Source organism: Mesoplodon densirostris, chromosome 18 (genome assembly GCF_025265405.1).
Source record: "Mesoplodon densirostris isolate mMesDen1 chromosome 18, mMesDen1 primary haplotype, whole genome shotgun sequence".
Classification (NCBI taxonomy): domain Eukaryota; kingdom Metazoa; phylum Chordata; class Mammalia; order Artiodactyla; family Ziphiidae; genus Mesoplodon; species Mesoplodon densirostris.
The window spans coordinates 50093285-50108651 of record NC_082678.1 but is presented as its reverse complement, the minus strand read 5'-3'; the positions used below and the strand labels follow the sequence as shown (position 1 = coordinate 50108651).

Genomic DNA, 15367 nt, shown 5'->3' with positions numbered 1-15367 from the left:
AGTGAATCAGTTATACATATGTTCCCATATCTCTTCCCTCTTGCGTCTCTCTCCCTCCCACCCTCCCTATCCCACCCTTCTAGGTGGTCACAAAGCACAGAGCTGATCTCCCTGTGCTATGCTGCTGCTTCCCACTAGCTATCTCTTTTACGTTTGGTAGTGTATATATGTCCATGCCACTCTCTCACTTTGTCACAGCTTACCCTTCCCCCTCCACATATCCTCAAGTCCATTCTCTAGTAGGTCTGTGTCTTTATTCCTGTCTTACCCCTATGTTCTTCATGACATGTTTTTCTTAAATTCCATATATATGTGTTAGCATACGGTATTTGTCTTTCTCTTTCTGACTTACTTCACTCTGTATGACAGACTCTAGGTCCATCCACCTCATTACAAATAGCTCAATTTCATTTCTTTTTATGGCTGAGTAATATTCCATTGTATATATGTGCCACATCTTCTTTATCCATTCATCCAATGATAAGACACTTAGGTTGTTTCCATCTCCTGGCTATTGTAAATAGAGCTGCAATGAACATTCTGGTACATGACTCTTTTTGAATTATGGTTTTCTCAGGGTATATGCCCAGTAGTGGGATTGCTGGATCATATGGTAGTTCTATTTGTAGTTTTTTAAGGAACCTCCATACTGTTCTCCATAGTGGCTGTACCAATTCACATTCCCACCAGCAGTGCAAGAGTGTTCCCTTTTCTCCACACCCTCTCCAGCATTTATTGTTTCTAGATTTTTTGATGATGGCCATTCTGACTGGTGTGAGATGATATCTCATGGTAGTTTTGATTTGCATTTCTCTAATGGTTAATGATGTTGAGTATTCTTTCATGTGCAATTAGTGACTTTAATTATACTTTCAGATACTTGTTCTTACGGATACGAGGGAGGCAAGGCTGCTGAGGGTGTTGTTTATTGCAGGCTGTGTGATAAACAACTTTAGGGGTGCCATTTATAGATTCATGTTGGCTCCGCCACAGGAGTTGTGCAGCAGCTCTGAAGACAAATTCTTTCTCCTTTTGTTAACACCCTTTACATTATGGAGTTTAAAATGAGCATTATTTACTGTCATCTTAGCCAGTGATTGACTAGGAAAAGGCAAATTATGGCATATTTAGAGCAGTGGTTTAGAGTTCTGGTCTTCAGCCCCGTCACTACTAACTGAGATCTTAAAAGTCACATCCCTTCTGACCATCACTTACAAGAAATAGGAAAGCAGATGGTTTTTGGCTGGAACAAATGAATCAATGTATAACCTATTAGCCATATCATGGTTATCCAAGAGAGAGAGCATGTGTGTTGTGTTTGGGAAGGGGGTGGGGAGAGTTTGTCCTCAGTTGGGCAACCCAGCACCCAGTTTGTAAGCCTCAAAGGTGCTGCTCTTCCAGCCCCTTCCCAACTTTGCAGTGGAATTAATAACTGGAAATCCTTGGCCTTACAAGAATCAGAATATAGACTCTGATCTGAAAGCAGATGCCACCTCATTATAGAGGTCTTTGAGCTCTGGTTGAGGAATTAAATGGGCTTGAAGAATGGGATCCATCTGCTCTTACTGTTTCATTATAGCCTAACAGACCTTAATTAAGGCCTATTCATAATCTCAGTCTTTTCATATGGAACAACTCATAACTTGCCCGAAGTCATATGAGTCACAAATGAAGTAGAAACTAGAACCCACATCTCCAAACTATTTCAGTGCTCTATCCAACACACAAATTACTAATTGCCCCCTGGAAAATATCTCTATGTAGGTACCACTGATGATCAGGGAATTTTGAGCCTACTGGGAAATTATTAGCCCAGAGCAGGAGGCCTGGTGGTTGATTAAAACAGAGGTTCCGCTGGTTAGTGTTACGGGACACAAGCCTAGATCTATAGCAGTGAAGCAACAACCAGCAAATAGAGAATGCGCAGTGAGGCTTCGTTAACTCCACAGGTAGGTAAGCACAGCTCAGTACATAGAGGACTTAAGAAGACAAACAGCACATTTGTCTATGGAGATTTAAAAAAGAATGACATTCCATTGTTGCAGGGAGACTGCAATTTATTATTCAGAGGCAAACAAGCTGAGAGAATTTTTTCTTCAATCTCACTAGTGATAGACACTAGAGCAAGATACCTTATTACACAGGAAGGCTGGAGGAGCCAGAGACATTTGTTTTTTAAGTGTTAATATCTTTTATTGTTTAATGAAATTCTACTTTTCCTCTCAACTTTTAGCTCTTCCTGGATACTTCAGAGCATAATTATTAGATGTCTTAAAACATCCTCTGGTCGCTTTGGTAGGGTTATTTTCATTAAAATCTTTATGTCATCTCCCAACTCCCAGAATTTGGATCAGGTCTGTGATCTGATCCTCAAGCCCATAAACCAACCAGAAGTCTTTACAACCCACCGAGCTCGTTAGCATTGTTTCCAGTCACCAACTCTCAGATGAGAAGAGACCTTATATCTAATGTAGGCCACCCTTATTTCTCAGCACATGTCCCCTCCATGATACGTGCCTAGGAACAGTCTAGCTTGTGTATACCAACAATGATGTGGGACCTTCTGCTTCCTAAGGCATTCATTCCATCCCTGGGCACTTGGACACTCCCTAGGTATAACTTCTTAATCTTAACTCTACAAACTGTCATAACTAGTGAAAACAGTTTCTGATGCCATCTTTTGTGGCTTGGCTGTAGGATCATTGGTATCATTGAATTATTGGTATCATTGGCAAGTTCTGCCAAAGTGGCCAATTATCTCTGCCTGTTTAAGCAGGGAGGGAACTTTATACTAAAGTTCATTTCTAAAGGAAGAAACCATGGCATTACTAAGGGTGACTGACTGACAAAGGATCCTGCAGTCTGGGTGGAAGATGAGTACAGAGGAACTTCTGACTCTGGGGTGGTTTTGAGGTTATATATAAAGCTAAGATGACACTTCCTGTGTCAAGACCTCTTTTCTAACAGTACTCAAGTCTTAGCAAGGATATCTTCACTCAAAACAGAGATAACATCTCAAAATGAGGATTTGGTGCTGTGTTTTTTTATTATTGTCATCTCTGGCCAAGCCACCTTGGAAACCTATGCATAAATACATAAAATGCTAAATCTTTAAGAGAATTAAGTTATAGCTTAGCACAGTCTTTGGTATCAGAGGTCAGAACTTAGCAGGACTCAAGGAAACCTTGAGAAGCAGTTGTCTGCTTCCTGCATTCTGATCCAGTGGGTGGAGACAGATAACTCAGGTCTGAGATTATGCCTCCTTTATTGTAATTGGGTTGTGTTTTCTTTTCCCCCTTTACCATTGGAAGGTGTTTATAAACAATGAAGAGACCAAAAGGGAGGCAAGCAAGTGAATGAGACCTGAGAGGATTGCCAAAGACTTGCTACCTGGAAAACTCCCAACTCAGTGGTACTTCTTTGGGTTTTGTTTGTTTTGTTGTTTGTTTCTTGCTTCCGCAAACTCATAATTTGTCACTTTGTTTTTAGGGCCATGCATTCTCTCAGAATGTGTGCCTGGGGTTCCTCCATCTGGTTTCATATAATTAGCTATTAACAAAAGCAGAGCCAATTTGGGTGATTCCTTCATCGTTAGACTGAAGGACAGGGTCACCCAAACCTGCTTGAACAGGAACTATGCTTTCTTGGCAAAAATGGCTTGAAAAGCAGTGATGTCACCAAATGGTGATGAGAAGATGAGAGAGAGGTAGCTTCCTGAGAATGGCTATGAGTACCTCTGGCACAGGGGCATGGAGGAGAAATACTTTAGGGTTTAGGTGATTAGGGCTGTGGATCCAAGGGGATCCAAGAGACAAGGGCTGTTCTGCTGTTCACAGAGCTTTAAGACTATAACTGGAAAATATATATATATATATATATATATATATATATATATATATATATATATATATATCCTCCCCCACCCCACCCCACAAGCTGGCTTTCCTGTAAAAAAGGAACCATGATTTCTCCAAAAGCTATTATCTTAACCAGAGTCCCGTGGTTATCTGGCCTAGAGAAACAATCTGGATTTTAGCCCTTAGGGGCCCTTTAATCCTGGGGGGTGAGGGTGGGGGTGGTTAAAAACCACTGGACTGCTCCCCATTTTTCAGTGAGTTCTGAATGATTTTAGGGTCCTGCATATGGGACTGCAAGACCTAATAAACTGAAATCCCCACTGTACCAGATGCTGGGGGAGGGGGCTGGCCAGATGTCAGTAATTCTTCTTTGCCAAGCCTTACACCAAGGCGTTAACCAGAAGTAGAACAGCTTCTTTAGGGTTCACTTCCTTATTATCTCTCCTGCTCAGAAATGGTGAGAGAATGTTAGATGAGGAACATAGAGGAGGAGGAACAAGAAGTGGGGAAGGAGGGAAGGAATTTTTTCATGACAGGATAATGTGTCTTAGATAATTGAATGTTGTCTGCATTTCAGTTTAGATTCTTGGATAGTTCAGAGTTTCTTCTTATTTGATCCAGACAAACAAGGATGGGCTAAAATTATCCAAACCTAAAATCATGGCCCCAGAAATTCCTCATACCAAGCCTTAGGGTATGGCTTTTGGTAGACATCTCTCCTTCTTCAAATTGTTTTGCTATTTGTGAGGCCAGTATGGAGCTTCCTGTCAAAACAGGTGCCTTCTTTCTTGATGACCAATTAAAATTTCAGGGCAAAGCTTTTCTGGGAGGAACTGGATGTCCTATTGTATTGCTTAATGGCCTAATCCAAACCAAGGTGTGGGTCAATCTGTACAATGCCTTATTTTACTCTGATCTTAAGCATTAGTCCTCATAAAACCAAAGAGCCTATCAGTCACTGAGTGGTCAGATCCAGGAGGAAGCTTTTCCTGCATCTACATGGATGGCCTTTTGAATGAGCAGAAAAAGCATGGTAATGTGAAATATTCATAAATCACTGAGTCAGCTCTAGCCAATCTCTTGGAAATTTTGTTTGCTTTCTCTGGTCCCAGATGTCTCTCCAGGGTCTGGAGAGGGAAAGGCTAGTAGTAGTGTCAGAAAAGAGGGCAACTAACCAAAAAAACACCTAAGATATGAGGTTTATACTTTTACCACTTAGAGAAAGCCCACATCTCAGGAGGAAAACACCTCTGGCTAGGACTCTCTGGAGTAATCCCCCGAAATGGTACTGGAGGGAGCAGCTAGAATGTCTGCGAGCCTGGCTCCTTGAGCCATGGTCAAGCAGACCCTGCAAGGATTTCGTCTTCCTAAAATCATCCTTGGGATCTCTCTAGTGAGTCTTGAGGTCCTAGGCTGAAGCCCCAGATCAGCCCCACTCCCAGTCAGGACTTGCAGAACTCCACCGAAAGACTGGCCCTTGGTATTCCAGACGCAGGCGTTCACGCTCTCTAGCTGGTTGCCCTCCCCAACCCCGTCTCAGCACAGCACTTACTGCCCCTGGGCCTATCTCACACTCAACGCAAGATGCATTGGCTCTGTGAGCTGCTTCCACATCTGCCACCACATGAAGTCAGCAGAGCGCCACAGCCTCAGAAAAAAATGAGGGAAGTGGCATCGAGACACAAACATCCTGTCCTCACTACATCAAGTGGCTCCAGCTTGAGAACCAGTGTCACAGAGCTGATTATTTATGTGGCACAGACCTGCCCAATGGCTCACAAAACTCATCTCCTTTGTATCTTTGCTGTGAGTGAGCATTTTCTCTTGAGTCCAGGGACATACATGGAGATATTCTTTGGCTTATGAAGTCAGTGACAGGGGACCGTGACAGGGAATGCCCAGCTGCTGAACCAGGATGAGTTGGCATGTGTAGAGCAGGGCCTGGGCAGGAGTTCTGCTCAGGGGCAAATGAACGCTAGCTTGCTGGAAGTTCCATCTCTTTCCACAGACCAGTTTAAGAGAGAAGGGGCTGAATCAGGGGCAAAGAGCTGAAGCCGCCTGCCCCACTCAGTCCTCACTGCGTTTTCAGGACTCAGCCGTGCCCAGCTCTGTTCTTCCTCGCAGGGCTGGCGGGTTCTTGGGTCAGGTCTCACCTTGTATACGATCTCTTCCAGCTAAAGATCTCCTCCAGGTTGGAAGAGGGAGAGACCTCCCGCTTTGGCACGGTTCCCCAGCGACGCCGGCCCCCTAGGAAAGAAACTCGGCGTCTGCTCAGCCCTTTCATCCTCTCTTCCGTTCGGAAGAACTCAGTCAAGGCCCGGAAGTACTCCAAGATGACCTCGTGGCTCCAGGCTGGCAAGGGCTCCTGGCGCAGGAAGCCACAGTGGCCTCCGTGGCGGCTGAGCAGGAGGAAGAAGTAGGGGTTGCTGTGAAAGAGTTCAGTTGGCAGAAAGTGGTTTGGGGGCCCGCACACAGGATCATCGGTGCTACAGATGCATAGCACAGGTACGGCTGCCTCGTCCACATCCCGGAGGGGGTCGTTGTGGTCCCAGTAGGTGTCCCAGCTGATGGGGAAGCTCTTGGTGTGGCAGAAGAGGGTCTCTTCAAACTCTCGCAGGGAGCGACTCCTGAACAGTTTTCCAGTGTCCACTGTGTCCTCCAGGGCTGTGGCGTACCTGGCAGAAAGAAGTTGAATGGGGAAGGAAGGAAAGAGAGGAAAGAACTGGAAAATAAATTGACAGCAGAAGTTACAGAGTGGCAGCCCACAGGCCAGACTCTGACCACAGAGGCTTTCTTTGGCCATAGAATGTACTTAAAAACTTCCATGTCATTGCCATCATTTAAAATCAGGAGATTTCACATAAAATGCATCTTTCTGGCTTCTCGAGGGAAATGGGGAGATCTGGCGACATGGACTGGCATGGCAACAATCAGGGTATTTCCTCCCTCCTTCCTGTGTTACAGTTTCTACCAGGACAGTCATTCATGGCATTACCTCCCCAGCCCTGGGGCAGCATTTGACTTTACAGCCTCTGAGTTATTGCAACAGCTCTCCTCCAGACCTCATCTTCTGACCCTCTGTAGGGAGCCTGCTATGAAATGTCACCTCCTGAACCTCTCTTGGAAGAACTCAATGGCTCAGACTATCCAAACCAGCAAGTGACATCCCCCAACATTAACATCTTACTTTAAGTTGTATTAGTTTGCTTTTTTAAAAGATAATATGCTATCCAGCTGATGACAAATGAGTGTGTCCTTGATCAGTGGGGCAGGTATTCCTAGAGAGGGCTGAGTGGCGGAGGAAGTGACTGGGAGTGTAATTAATTGGGTGAGGTCCCAAATGGGAGCCTGAGAGCAACTGCTCTGGGAAAGAGGAACATCTTTGCTGTTTCCACCTCCCTGGAGAGGGCCTGGCACCCTGACCAGGAGGCCAGGATGGGCAGCTCAGTCCTTTATTTGGATTAATTCAGCCTTAGCCAGCTGAATTTGGATAGGTGTTTCCTGCAAACATTCAAAGAGGCTTGCCCCAAGTTGGCAATCCCAAAATTCCATGGGCAGGGCAGTTCCTAAAGGCCCAGGTTTCCTCTCCACTTCCCTTACCTTATCCTCCAGCTGGTTCCCAGGGTCAGCACTGAGGATGGTCATTTGGGGATGGAAACTGGCAGTTAAGCCATGTAAAAGTACCTTGCCCCTGGACTGTTCCAGCGGCTCTGGGTTGCCATGGTAGCACATGGGCTGTTGCTGAGCTCAGGGTTGACCTTCTTAGAACAGGAGGCAAAATAGGGCAAGGAAAGAAAGAGAAATCACAATTGTCACCATGTATTGGTGCCAGGCCCCTTACTTTCGTTATCTTATTTCATGCTTTTAACCACCTTGGGAAGTGGTTATTATAAACTCCATTTAACTGAAGAGGGAAGTGAGGCTCAAAGGGGTTAGCTAACTTGCTGGAAATTCAGGATTTGAACCCAAGTGGGTCTGACCCCACATCCCAGTTCTTTCTGCCACACCACACTGCTGCCATCATGTCTTTGACCTCGTTCTTCTATCTCCTAGGAAAACAACAGTGTAAGCAGAGGCCTGGTTATTTGCTGTGGGAATGTCACTCAGGCCTTCTCAGTGGAAAATTCTCCCCTGTCACCCTGGTGGTAGATTCTTTTCTTTTTGGAGATTAAAAAAAAATGTTTAAATACTCTTAAAATTTTTGCATTAAATATTGAGTATATACCTGGGAATATGCAAAACACCTGTCAGGTCTAAAGAATTTTAATAAATCAAATACCACCAAATTTCTTATTCCTGTCACCTCCAGGCTCAGAGGAAATATTCTGGACAGATAACCAGTCACAATTGCTTCCAGAGCCCTCTTTGCTGATTTGACAAGCTATGGACTAAGCGATGTCAGGTGCTGCCTCTTGTGGCGGGTGGGGCAGGTGCTCAGGTTGCTAGGACACGGTGGGGCTGAGGTGAGGCCAGCGGGCCCCAGGTCAGGAGTCCCTGCTCTAACTAATGATGCTGAGTCTGTCTGTGGCTTTTAAACCTGCTTCCCTGATTCTGTCCAGACTAGAGGGCTTGGACGCTTCAGGAAGTGTGTGAGGAAAACTTTGCCCAAATTGCTCTAAACCTGTTTGATTCAAAACCAGGCAGAGCCGTTTCTCAGCCCCAAACCTCTATTCCCCCCATTGCTCGTCTGCAGCCTCCGTTACCCACCTGCTGAGGGCGATCTTCTGGTGGAGCAGAAAGCCCCGCTCGTAGGGCCAGGGCAGGCCGGCCTCAAACCACTCGCGGCAGCATAGCACCGGCGAGATGCAGGCTGCACCAGTCATGTAGCTGGAGGAGCCACACTCGCCCAGGTAGGACAGCAGCAGCGCCGAGCCTGAGCCCTCGCTCACCGCGAACAGCGGGGCTGCGGGGTGTCGGAAGCGGATGTAAGTGATGGCCTCTTTGAGATCAGACGGGTCCCCGAAAGGCTGCAGCCGGGGGCTGACCAGTGGGCAGCCGTGGTGGCCGCGACGGTGGAAGATGACCGGGTAGTAGCCGCGCTCTAGGGCCAGCAGGCAGAGGCCGAGCACGTTGCGGGTGAGGCGTCCCCAGGCATTGGGGATCACCAGCAGCACCGCCGGGAGGCCCCCGGCATTGGTGACCCGGCGGCCCCGGGCGCAAGGTCCCACGACCCAGTCCAGGGCCACCAGCCCGTCGTCCGCCAACTGCAGGTACTCCCGGGCCAGATCGGACCCCGGCCCCACCGGCAGCACGAAATGGCAGAGGGTCTGCAGGTGGGGCCCGGAGAGCCAGGAGCGCGGGCCCGGCTCCAGCGCTGTCGAGCGTCGCAAGGCGCGCAGCAGGCACTGGGCCAGCGCCGACGGCTTACAGATGAGCCTGCACCCGCCGGGCAGAGGCTCACGCTCGTCGCTGAACTGGTCCGCGGGGCCTGCGCCGTCCACCTCCTCCTCGTGGTCTTGGCCCTGCGCCCCCGGCAGGGTCCTCGCTCCGACGGCGCGCCTCCCGGGGCGCCGCAGCAGCGCGGCGAGCAGGCCAAGCAGGGCGAGCGCGGCCAGGAGCAGGGCGAGGGCGGCGCCCCACGGCGGCATGGCGAGGCCGGAGAGCCTCCGGCGGGCGGCAGCGGCGGGGACGTCCCCTTGGCGAGCTCCCCGCTCTGGCCGCGGCTCCGCCGGGCCGCGGCGACTGCCCAGGGCCCTTCCGCGGGGAGGGAGGGGGTGCACTCCGGATTGGCCGCGGCCCCGCAGAGGCAGCCAGTTCGGTCCCGGCTCCCCTCACCCGCCCCCCACCTCCCGCCCACGGCCCTTTGTACAGTGATTGCGACAAGCAGGAGCAAGAGGTGAAAGGAGCGGAGGCCACGGGGAGGGAGCGAGGACGCGCCGGCGAGACGGAAGGGAGTGGGGAGGGCAGCAAGCCGAGGAGTGGGGTGTGGGGGGCAGAGAAGCGGGGAGACTTGGAGACCGAGGCTTGGGGGACGGGGATGAGTCTCAGAATCCTCTGCCCCCGCCCCTCCGTCCCGCGTGTTGTGTAGGGTGTGCAGCTACCGGGGAGACCTGCGTCGCTGCGCCCTCAGGGGCCGCTGTTGAGAAGTAGCAAAAGGGAGAAGTGAATAAACCGCAGCTCCCGGCGCGGGCTCCCGGGCTTCCGCGGGGCGGCTGCAGTGCAGCCGGAGCCACCACCCGCACCTCCGTCGCCAGGCTCGGCTGTGCTCTCTGACCTCGGTGTTTGTCTTGGCCCCGCGGGCACCCGCAACTGCGCAATAACCCGGCCGGGCGGGGGTCCGGCTCAGGGCCAGCGAGGGCCAGGGCCGGCGTCGTGCCCTGACCGCGGGTTAGCAGCGGGAGGCTGGAGTGCCGGGGAATGCTCTTTCCCTTGCCTGCATTAGTGCGCTGTGCCGATCCCCCCGGGGAGCGTGGGGCTCCCCTGGAACCTGGTAGAAGAAATCCTCAACACCGCTCCCCAGGAAGGACTTCCCCAAAAGAAACAGCCCCAAACCTCCGAGAATAGGCTGGAGGAAAAGACGCACTCAGGTGCCCGTGGAGGGGGATGCCTATCACCCCGCGACCCGGCCGTGGCAGGGGATAGATGGCAGTCCCTTCATCAGCTCAATAACTGGCAATTACCGGGGAATGGGGGAAGGGTAAGAAATACCCCTTGCAAGTCACAGCTATGTGGGAGACGGTCTTGCTCTATTTCAAAGTTTGGGGCTGGGCATTTCAACTCTCACCCTCCACCCACTTTCCCGTCTTTCCTCAAAATCCTGAGCCGGGCCAAGGAGAAGGGCACCGGGGAGAGGGCGGCAGAGCGGGCACCCGCTGCAGGTGACGTCTGGCCAGCGCTCCCTGCTGGGGGCGAGGCCTGTGACTCCACCTCACGGTGACCAAAGTCTCCTTGGGCATCTGCTGGTGCCCGCTGGGCTAATTACGAAAGCGGAGGCGGACGTGGGCAAGAAAGCAGCCCCCAGCCCGGCTCCAGCTTCCTGGGACTTCTGGGTCTGGAGAGCGTGGAGGCCTGAGACCCTTGGAGACTCCTCCGGGTTCGGGCGCTATTTGTGAGGGCAAGAGTGGGATGGGATGAAGGTGTAGCTCTAGAGTGGGGACCCTCTTCCTTCTGCAGCTCGGACTTCAGGCTTCTGTCCCTCTTCTAGATGCAGGTCACATTGATAAGTGTGAAGCGGGTTTGCCGAAGGAGCGGACCCGTCTCCCCTACTGGGCCACCCAGTTCACAGTGGAATCCCAATTCCCGCCCTCCTCCCCGCTCCAAGATTCCACCCAGGAGCTGCAGCTGCGCCCTGCAGGCCGCGGAGACCCGCTGAGACGAGTGCCCGGGCGAAGGAGGTGGTCCCGCCTGCCTCGCAGCGCGGCGCGCCGAAGACCGGCTTCCGAACTTTTCCGGCTTGGGGTTGAGGACGCGTGCGCGCACTGTCCCGGGCTGTGGGCGGGCACTGGGGCGGGGCGGGGACCCGGCGAGAGTGGGCCGGAGCTGCGGGGGCGGGGCGGGGCGAGGCGGGGCGAGGCGAGGGGCGCGCGAGCCTGGGGAGTCGCGGCGCGCGGTCTGGGGTCGGGGCGGGACGGCGCGCGCGAGCCCGGGGTCTACGTGGGCACGTGGGCGGCGTGGGTGCGCGGGGGCGGGGGCAGGGCCAGGCGGCGCGCGCTCCCTGGCTTGCTGGGCTGCGGGCAGTGCTGGGGCGGGCCGGGATGGCGCCTCCTCCGCCTCCGCCCCAACTGCTGCTCCTGGCGGCCCTGGCGGGGCTCCTGGGTCCCAGTGAGGTAAGGCTACCCGCTCCCGAGAAGCCTTCGGCCAAAAGTTCGTGCTGGAAGGAGTGGCGCGCGGAGAGGGGACTAGGAGTTCTCCCCTTGGAGGGCTGGGCCTGGGAGGGAGAGGGCAGAGCCCGCGCCGAGGCCAAACGCCCCAGCTCTTCTGCGCCTTGAACCCACAGGTGGTGGCTGAGCCGGCGGAGGAGGCGGGAGCCCGTTGTCCCGAGGGCCTGTGGCCTCTGCCCCCACAGGTGGGTGCCTGGAGGGCGGTGGGAGAGAGGAGTGTGAAGGGGCAGCCCAGTGCCGCCCTGGCCTCGCGGCACCCTCCACAGCCACCCTCTGAGCACCTCTGCCGGTTCCTCCGGCCCTCAAGTCACCAACGTTTCCATTCCAACGTGACGGCACGGGCTTGCTGTCCTCCCCCCACCCAGAGTCCCCCGTGGGCTCTAAGCTCTCTTCTCTCCCCCTGTATAGGTGTTGCCAAGAGTGACCTACACACGGGTGAGTCCACGGCAGGTAAGTACAAGCAGGAGGCATCCTCAGTGTCTGCACTGGAAACAGCGAGCTCCTCGCAGGCTTTCTCCACCTTTTCTGCTCACCAGTTCCATTCTTTACCACTCCCCCCAGTAAGGGGCAATGTTCTTAGTCCCAGGACAGTGAGCCACAGGCCTTGGTCCTCTGCAGTGCTTATCAGGAATCCTGTTGAGTAGCTGGCTGTGTGGGCAGGAGGCTGCAAGGGAAACTCTGAGGGTAGTAGGAAAAAACAACCTGCGCTCCAGCTCTGCTGTGTGACTTTGGAAGTCTCCTGACTTCTCTGGGCCTCATTTTTCTGTAAGAGAGGTTATTAGTAACGTCCCTCCCCATGAGGAGTTAACAAATAGTGTGGGACAGCACTTTGGAAAATAGGAAGCTGTAAGGAGTGTGTACCTCAGGTTACCAACCAAACTGGGGGTTCACCTTGTGTGGCTGCCTGTTTTCATTGCCAATGGTTGGATAGCTTCTCTGTCCCTTTGGTTTTCCTTCTGAAATATCTTTTTTTTTTTTTTTGATCCTTGTAATAGCTCCAGGCCAAAAGAGCTCCTGCCACCTACCTGATTCCTTTTCCCAAACAGCCCTTTCATTCCACTGTTCAGAAACCAGTGGCTCCTTATTTCTCGCCTTATCATGGCCATACTCCCCTGTCTAGTTTTTCAGGCTCTACCTCGTTAAGTAAACCTCATCCATCCTCCCCACATCTTTGGTTCCTCTCGTCTTGTTGGTCTGCTCACCACACATATGAGTTCGAGGCTTGTTCCCACCGTTGTACTTTTGCACCTGCTTATTCCCCTCAACACCTGGCGTATCCTGACTTGAAGGGGGCAGCTCCCTGCCCTCCTGCCATCCATCCCCATCCATCTTCAAAGCCCAGCATAGGAGTCAGCTCTCTCTTGAGACCTTGCCTGATCATATGAGCCCTTATTTATTCATCACCTTCTCCAAATTTGTGTAATGCTTATAATGTATCTCTTGTAATTTAACAACTAATCACTTCGAGTGTTATTAGTTTGCGCTTTCATTTGCGTTAGTTCGGTTCCCCTGAGTTTCCTTTGCATTCCCTGCAAGTGGAGTCCAGGAGTTCTCTTTTGGCATCTCCTGTAGCATCTGGCACAAGTGCTGAGTGTCAGGTCAGCTCAATCAAAGAATAATTAATAATTGATGAAGGGTTTCCATCCTGAGATTGTGCACCTGCTGCCTTTGTGCCCTGTATTTGGGTGCGTTGGGGAGACGAGACTGAATACATAGATGGGTCAATACATAGAAGAGCTGGTCTCTGTTTGGGGGGTGCTTACAGTCTAGACTGGGAACCTGTAGAGCCACCGTGGCAGGTCCAGAGAAATATAGCTAAAGAGTGTGGTCTGAGTCTGGCAGGGTTAACCACGCATGCTGCCACAGAAGTTGTGAGCTTTGAGGGGTGGCAGTGCATGGAGAGGAGGGATGAAAGGAATGCCTTCAGAGGCAAGAGGGGGTGCACGCCAGTATCCAGGGCCCTTTGTCCTTTCCTGAGCCCTGAAGGTGGAAGGGTCATCTGGCCATCCTGGGAGCCCCTTTAAGTTGGCTCCTCAGGATGGGAGAACTTGGGATTCTTAGGGAGGGACCTGGCTTGATGTCTCCATGCCCTTCCTCCAGGCTGAGAATGTCAGCTTCCTCTACCATCCCTGTGCCCACCCCTGGCTGAAGCTCCAGCTTGCCTTCCTGGCCCACATTTGCGTGGCCCGGCCCTTACTGGCCCCTGACTCCAGCCTCACCCAGGATCGGGTACGTGGTTGCTGAAAGGTGGTTGTCTGGCACTGGCAGAGGCTGCGGCTCCACGTTCAGGGCAAGGGGAATTCAGGGCCTCCTCTTGCTTGCTCCCCATCTTTGTCTTAGCTCTAACAGTTACCTCCTTTCATAGCCCCTGGTACTGGCAGCATGGGGGGTGGCACTGGAGATGGCATGGGTAGAGCCAGCCTGGGCTGCCCACTGGCTGAAGAGGAGGAGGCGGCGGAAGCAAAAGAAGGAGAAAGCATGGTTTCGCTCTGACAGTTTTTCTGGGCCCTATCCCTTGGTGCCAACACCGGGCAGAGGGAGGCTGTGCCGGAGAGGGTGCGTACAGGTGAGGGGTGCTGGCCAGGCTTGATGGTCATTGGGTTGGTGGCCCAGGGTGGTGGTGCCACTGGGTGATCTGGGCAGGGAAAGGGTGATTGCTGTCTCTTCTCCTCTTAGGCCACGGCTTTGGCCTTTACTCTGCGGAGCTGGAGGCCCCCAGGCGTAGAGGTGGCATCTAGAGGGCCTAGGCAGCTCTTTCCTGGTGGTGCCAAGAGGCGTGGGCTGCGGGCTGCCCTTGGTCTCCAGCCCACCCCCTCAGCCCTGAGGTTCCGCTCTGTTTCCTCACGGAGCATGGAGGCCAAGCAGCCTATGTTGGGACCCCAGGGTGCAGGGGATAATGCCCCATCTGTGCCTACCGGCCCACTGCTGCTTGGGGGGCCTGGAAGCAGTGTCAGCTCCAGGCTAGAGGCTCAGGTGCCCAAAGGGCAAAGCAGCCCAGGGGTCTGTGCCTGTCCAAGTCAGGCTTCCCCGGCCGCTCGCGCAGCAGCGCCTCCGCCGGCAGCCCGGGGCCCCACCCCGCGCACGGAGGAGGCCGCCTGGGCTGCCATGGCCCTGACCTTCCTGTTGGTGCTGCTCACCCTGGCCACGCTCTGCACGCGGCTGCACCGAAACTTCAGGCGTGGGGAGAGCATCTACTGGGAGCCCACAGTGGACAGCCAGGACACAGTGGCTGGTGAGAAGTTCCCCTCCTCACCTGCCCTGCCCTGCCCCGCCCCGCCCCCCATGGCTTCCCTGCCCTTGACAGCTCCCCACCCTGCCCATAGCGGTGCTGAAGCGGAGGCTGCAGATGCCCCCTCGCCGGGTCAAGCGCTCCCGCCGGAGACCCCTCCTCCCGCCCACGCCGGACAGCGGCCCGGATGGGGACAGCTCCGAGTGACCTGCCCCAGCCCTGCCACTGTGGCAGGTCCGGCTCCTCCTCCCGTCGGGAGGCTGTGCCACGTGGACCGCGCGCAGGGCCGCCCCCTGGTGGCCAGATGCCGCAGTCCTGCCTAATCGCTGCAAAAGGGCTGGTCCTTAGTGTGTGGTTTGCTGGGAGGGATGGGGGGGGGGAAAGGGAGGAGAGAAAAAGGAGCTGTCTCATCCTCCGTTGCAAAAACTCCGTTTTTCTTATTAAATTATTTTAGTAGAGCC

General features: G+C 53.2%; 2 protein-coding genes across 6 annotated transcripts; one reads left to right on the top strand and one right to left on the bottom strand.

The window, feature by feature from the left end:
* Positions 1-5557: 5557 nt before the first annotated feature.
* Positions 5558-9445, bottom strand: ABHD15 (abhydrolase domain containing 15). Its single transcript, XM_060082245.1, has 2 exons — positions 8565-9445; positions 5558-6532 (listed from the first exon to the last, which is right to left on the bottom strand). Exons 1-2 carry the CDS (start codon positions 9443-9445, stop codon positions 6007-6009), a joined length of 1407 nt encoding a protein of 468 aa, XP_059938228.1. The 3' UTR covers positions 5558-6006.
* Positions 9446-11488: 2043 nt separating this feature from the next.
* Positions 11489-15364, top strand: TP53I13 (tumor protein p53 inducible protein 13). 5 transcript variants are annotated; one of them, XM_060081423.1, is made up of 7 exons: positions 11489-11623; positions 11794-11862; positions 12086-12127; positions 13778-13906; positions 14043-14243; positions 14354-14909; positions 15001-15364. In XM_060081423.1, exons 1-7 carry the CDS (start codon positions 11552-11554, stop codon positions 15111-15113), a joined length of 1182 nt encoding a protein of 393 aa, XP_059937406.1. In that variant the 5' UTR covers positions 11489-11551; the 3' UTR covers positions 15114-15364. The 5 variants fall into 5 exon arrangements, with proteins under 5 accessions (XP_059937406.1, XP_059937407.1, XP_059937408.1 ...); XM_060081424.1 differs by lacking the exon at positions 11794-11862; XM_060081425.1 differs by lacking the exon at positions 13778-13906.
* Positions 15365-15367: the final 3 nt, after the last annotated feature.

Excerpts from the sequence above, each read along its gene's own strand:
- ABHD15 (XM_060082245.1), bottom strand. The coding sequence starts at position 9,445 with ATGCCGCCGTGGGGCGCCGCCCTCGCCCTGCTCCTGGCCGCGCTCGCC. Across the intron at positions 6,533-8,564 it reads CAGAAGATCGCCCTCAGCAG|GTACGCCACAGCCCTGGAGG; the intron begins GTGGGTAACGGA and ends TCTTTCTGCCAG.
- TP53I13 (XM_060081423.1), top strand. The coding sequence starts at position 11,552 with ATGGCGCCTCCTCCGCCTCCGCCCCAACTGCTGCTCCTGGCGGCCCTG. Across the intron at positions 11,624-11,793 it reads GGCTCCTGGGTCCCAGTGAG|GTGGTGGCTGAGCCGGCGGA; the intron begins GTAAGGCTACCC and ends TTGAACCCACAG. Across the intron at positions 12,128-13,777 it reads CACGGGTGAGTCCACGGCAG|GCTGAGAATGTCAGCTTCCT; the intron begins GTAAGTACAAGC and ends CCCTTCCTCCAG.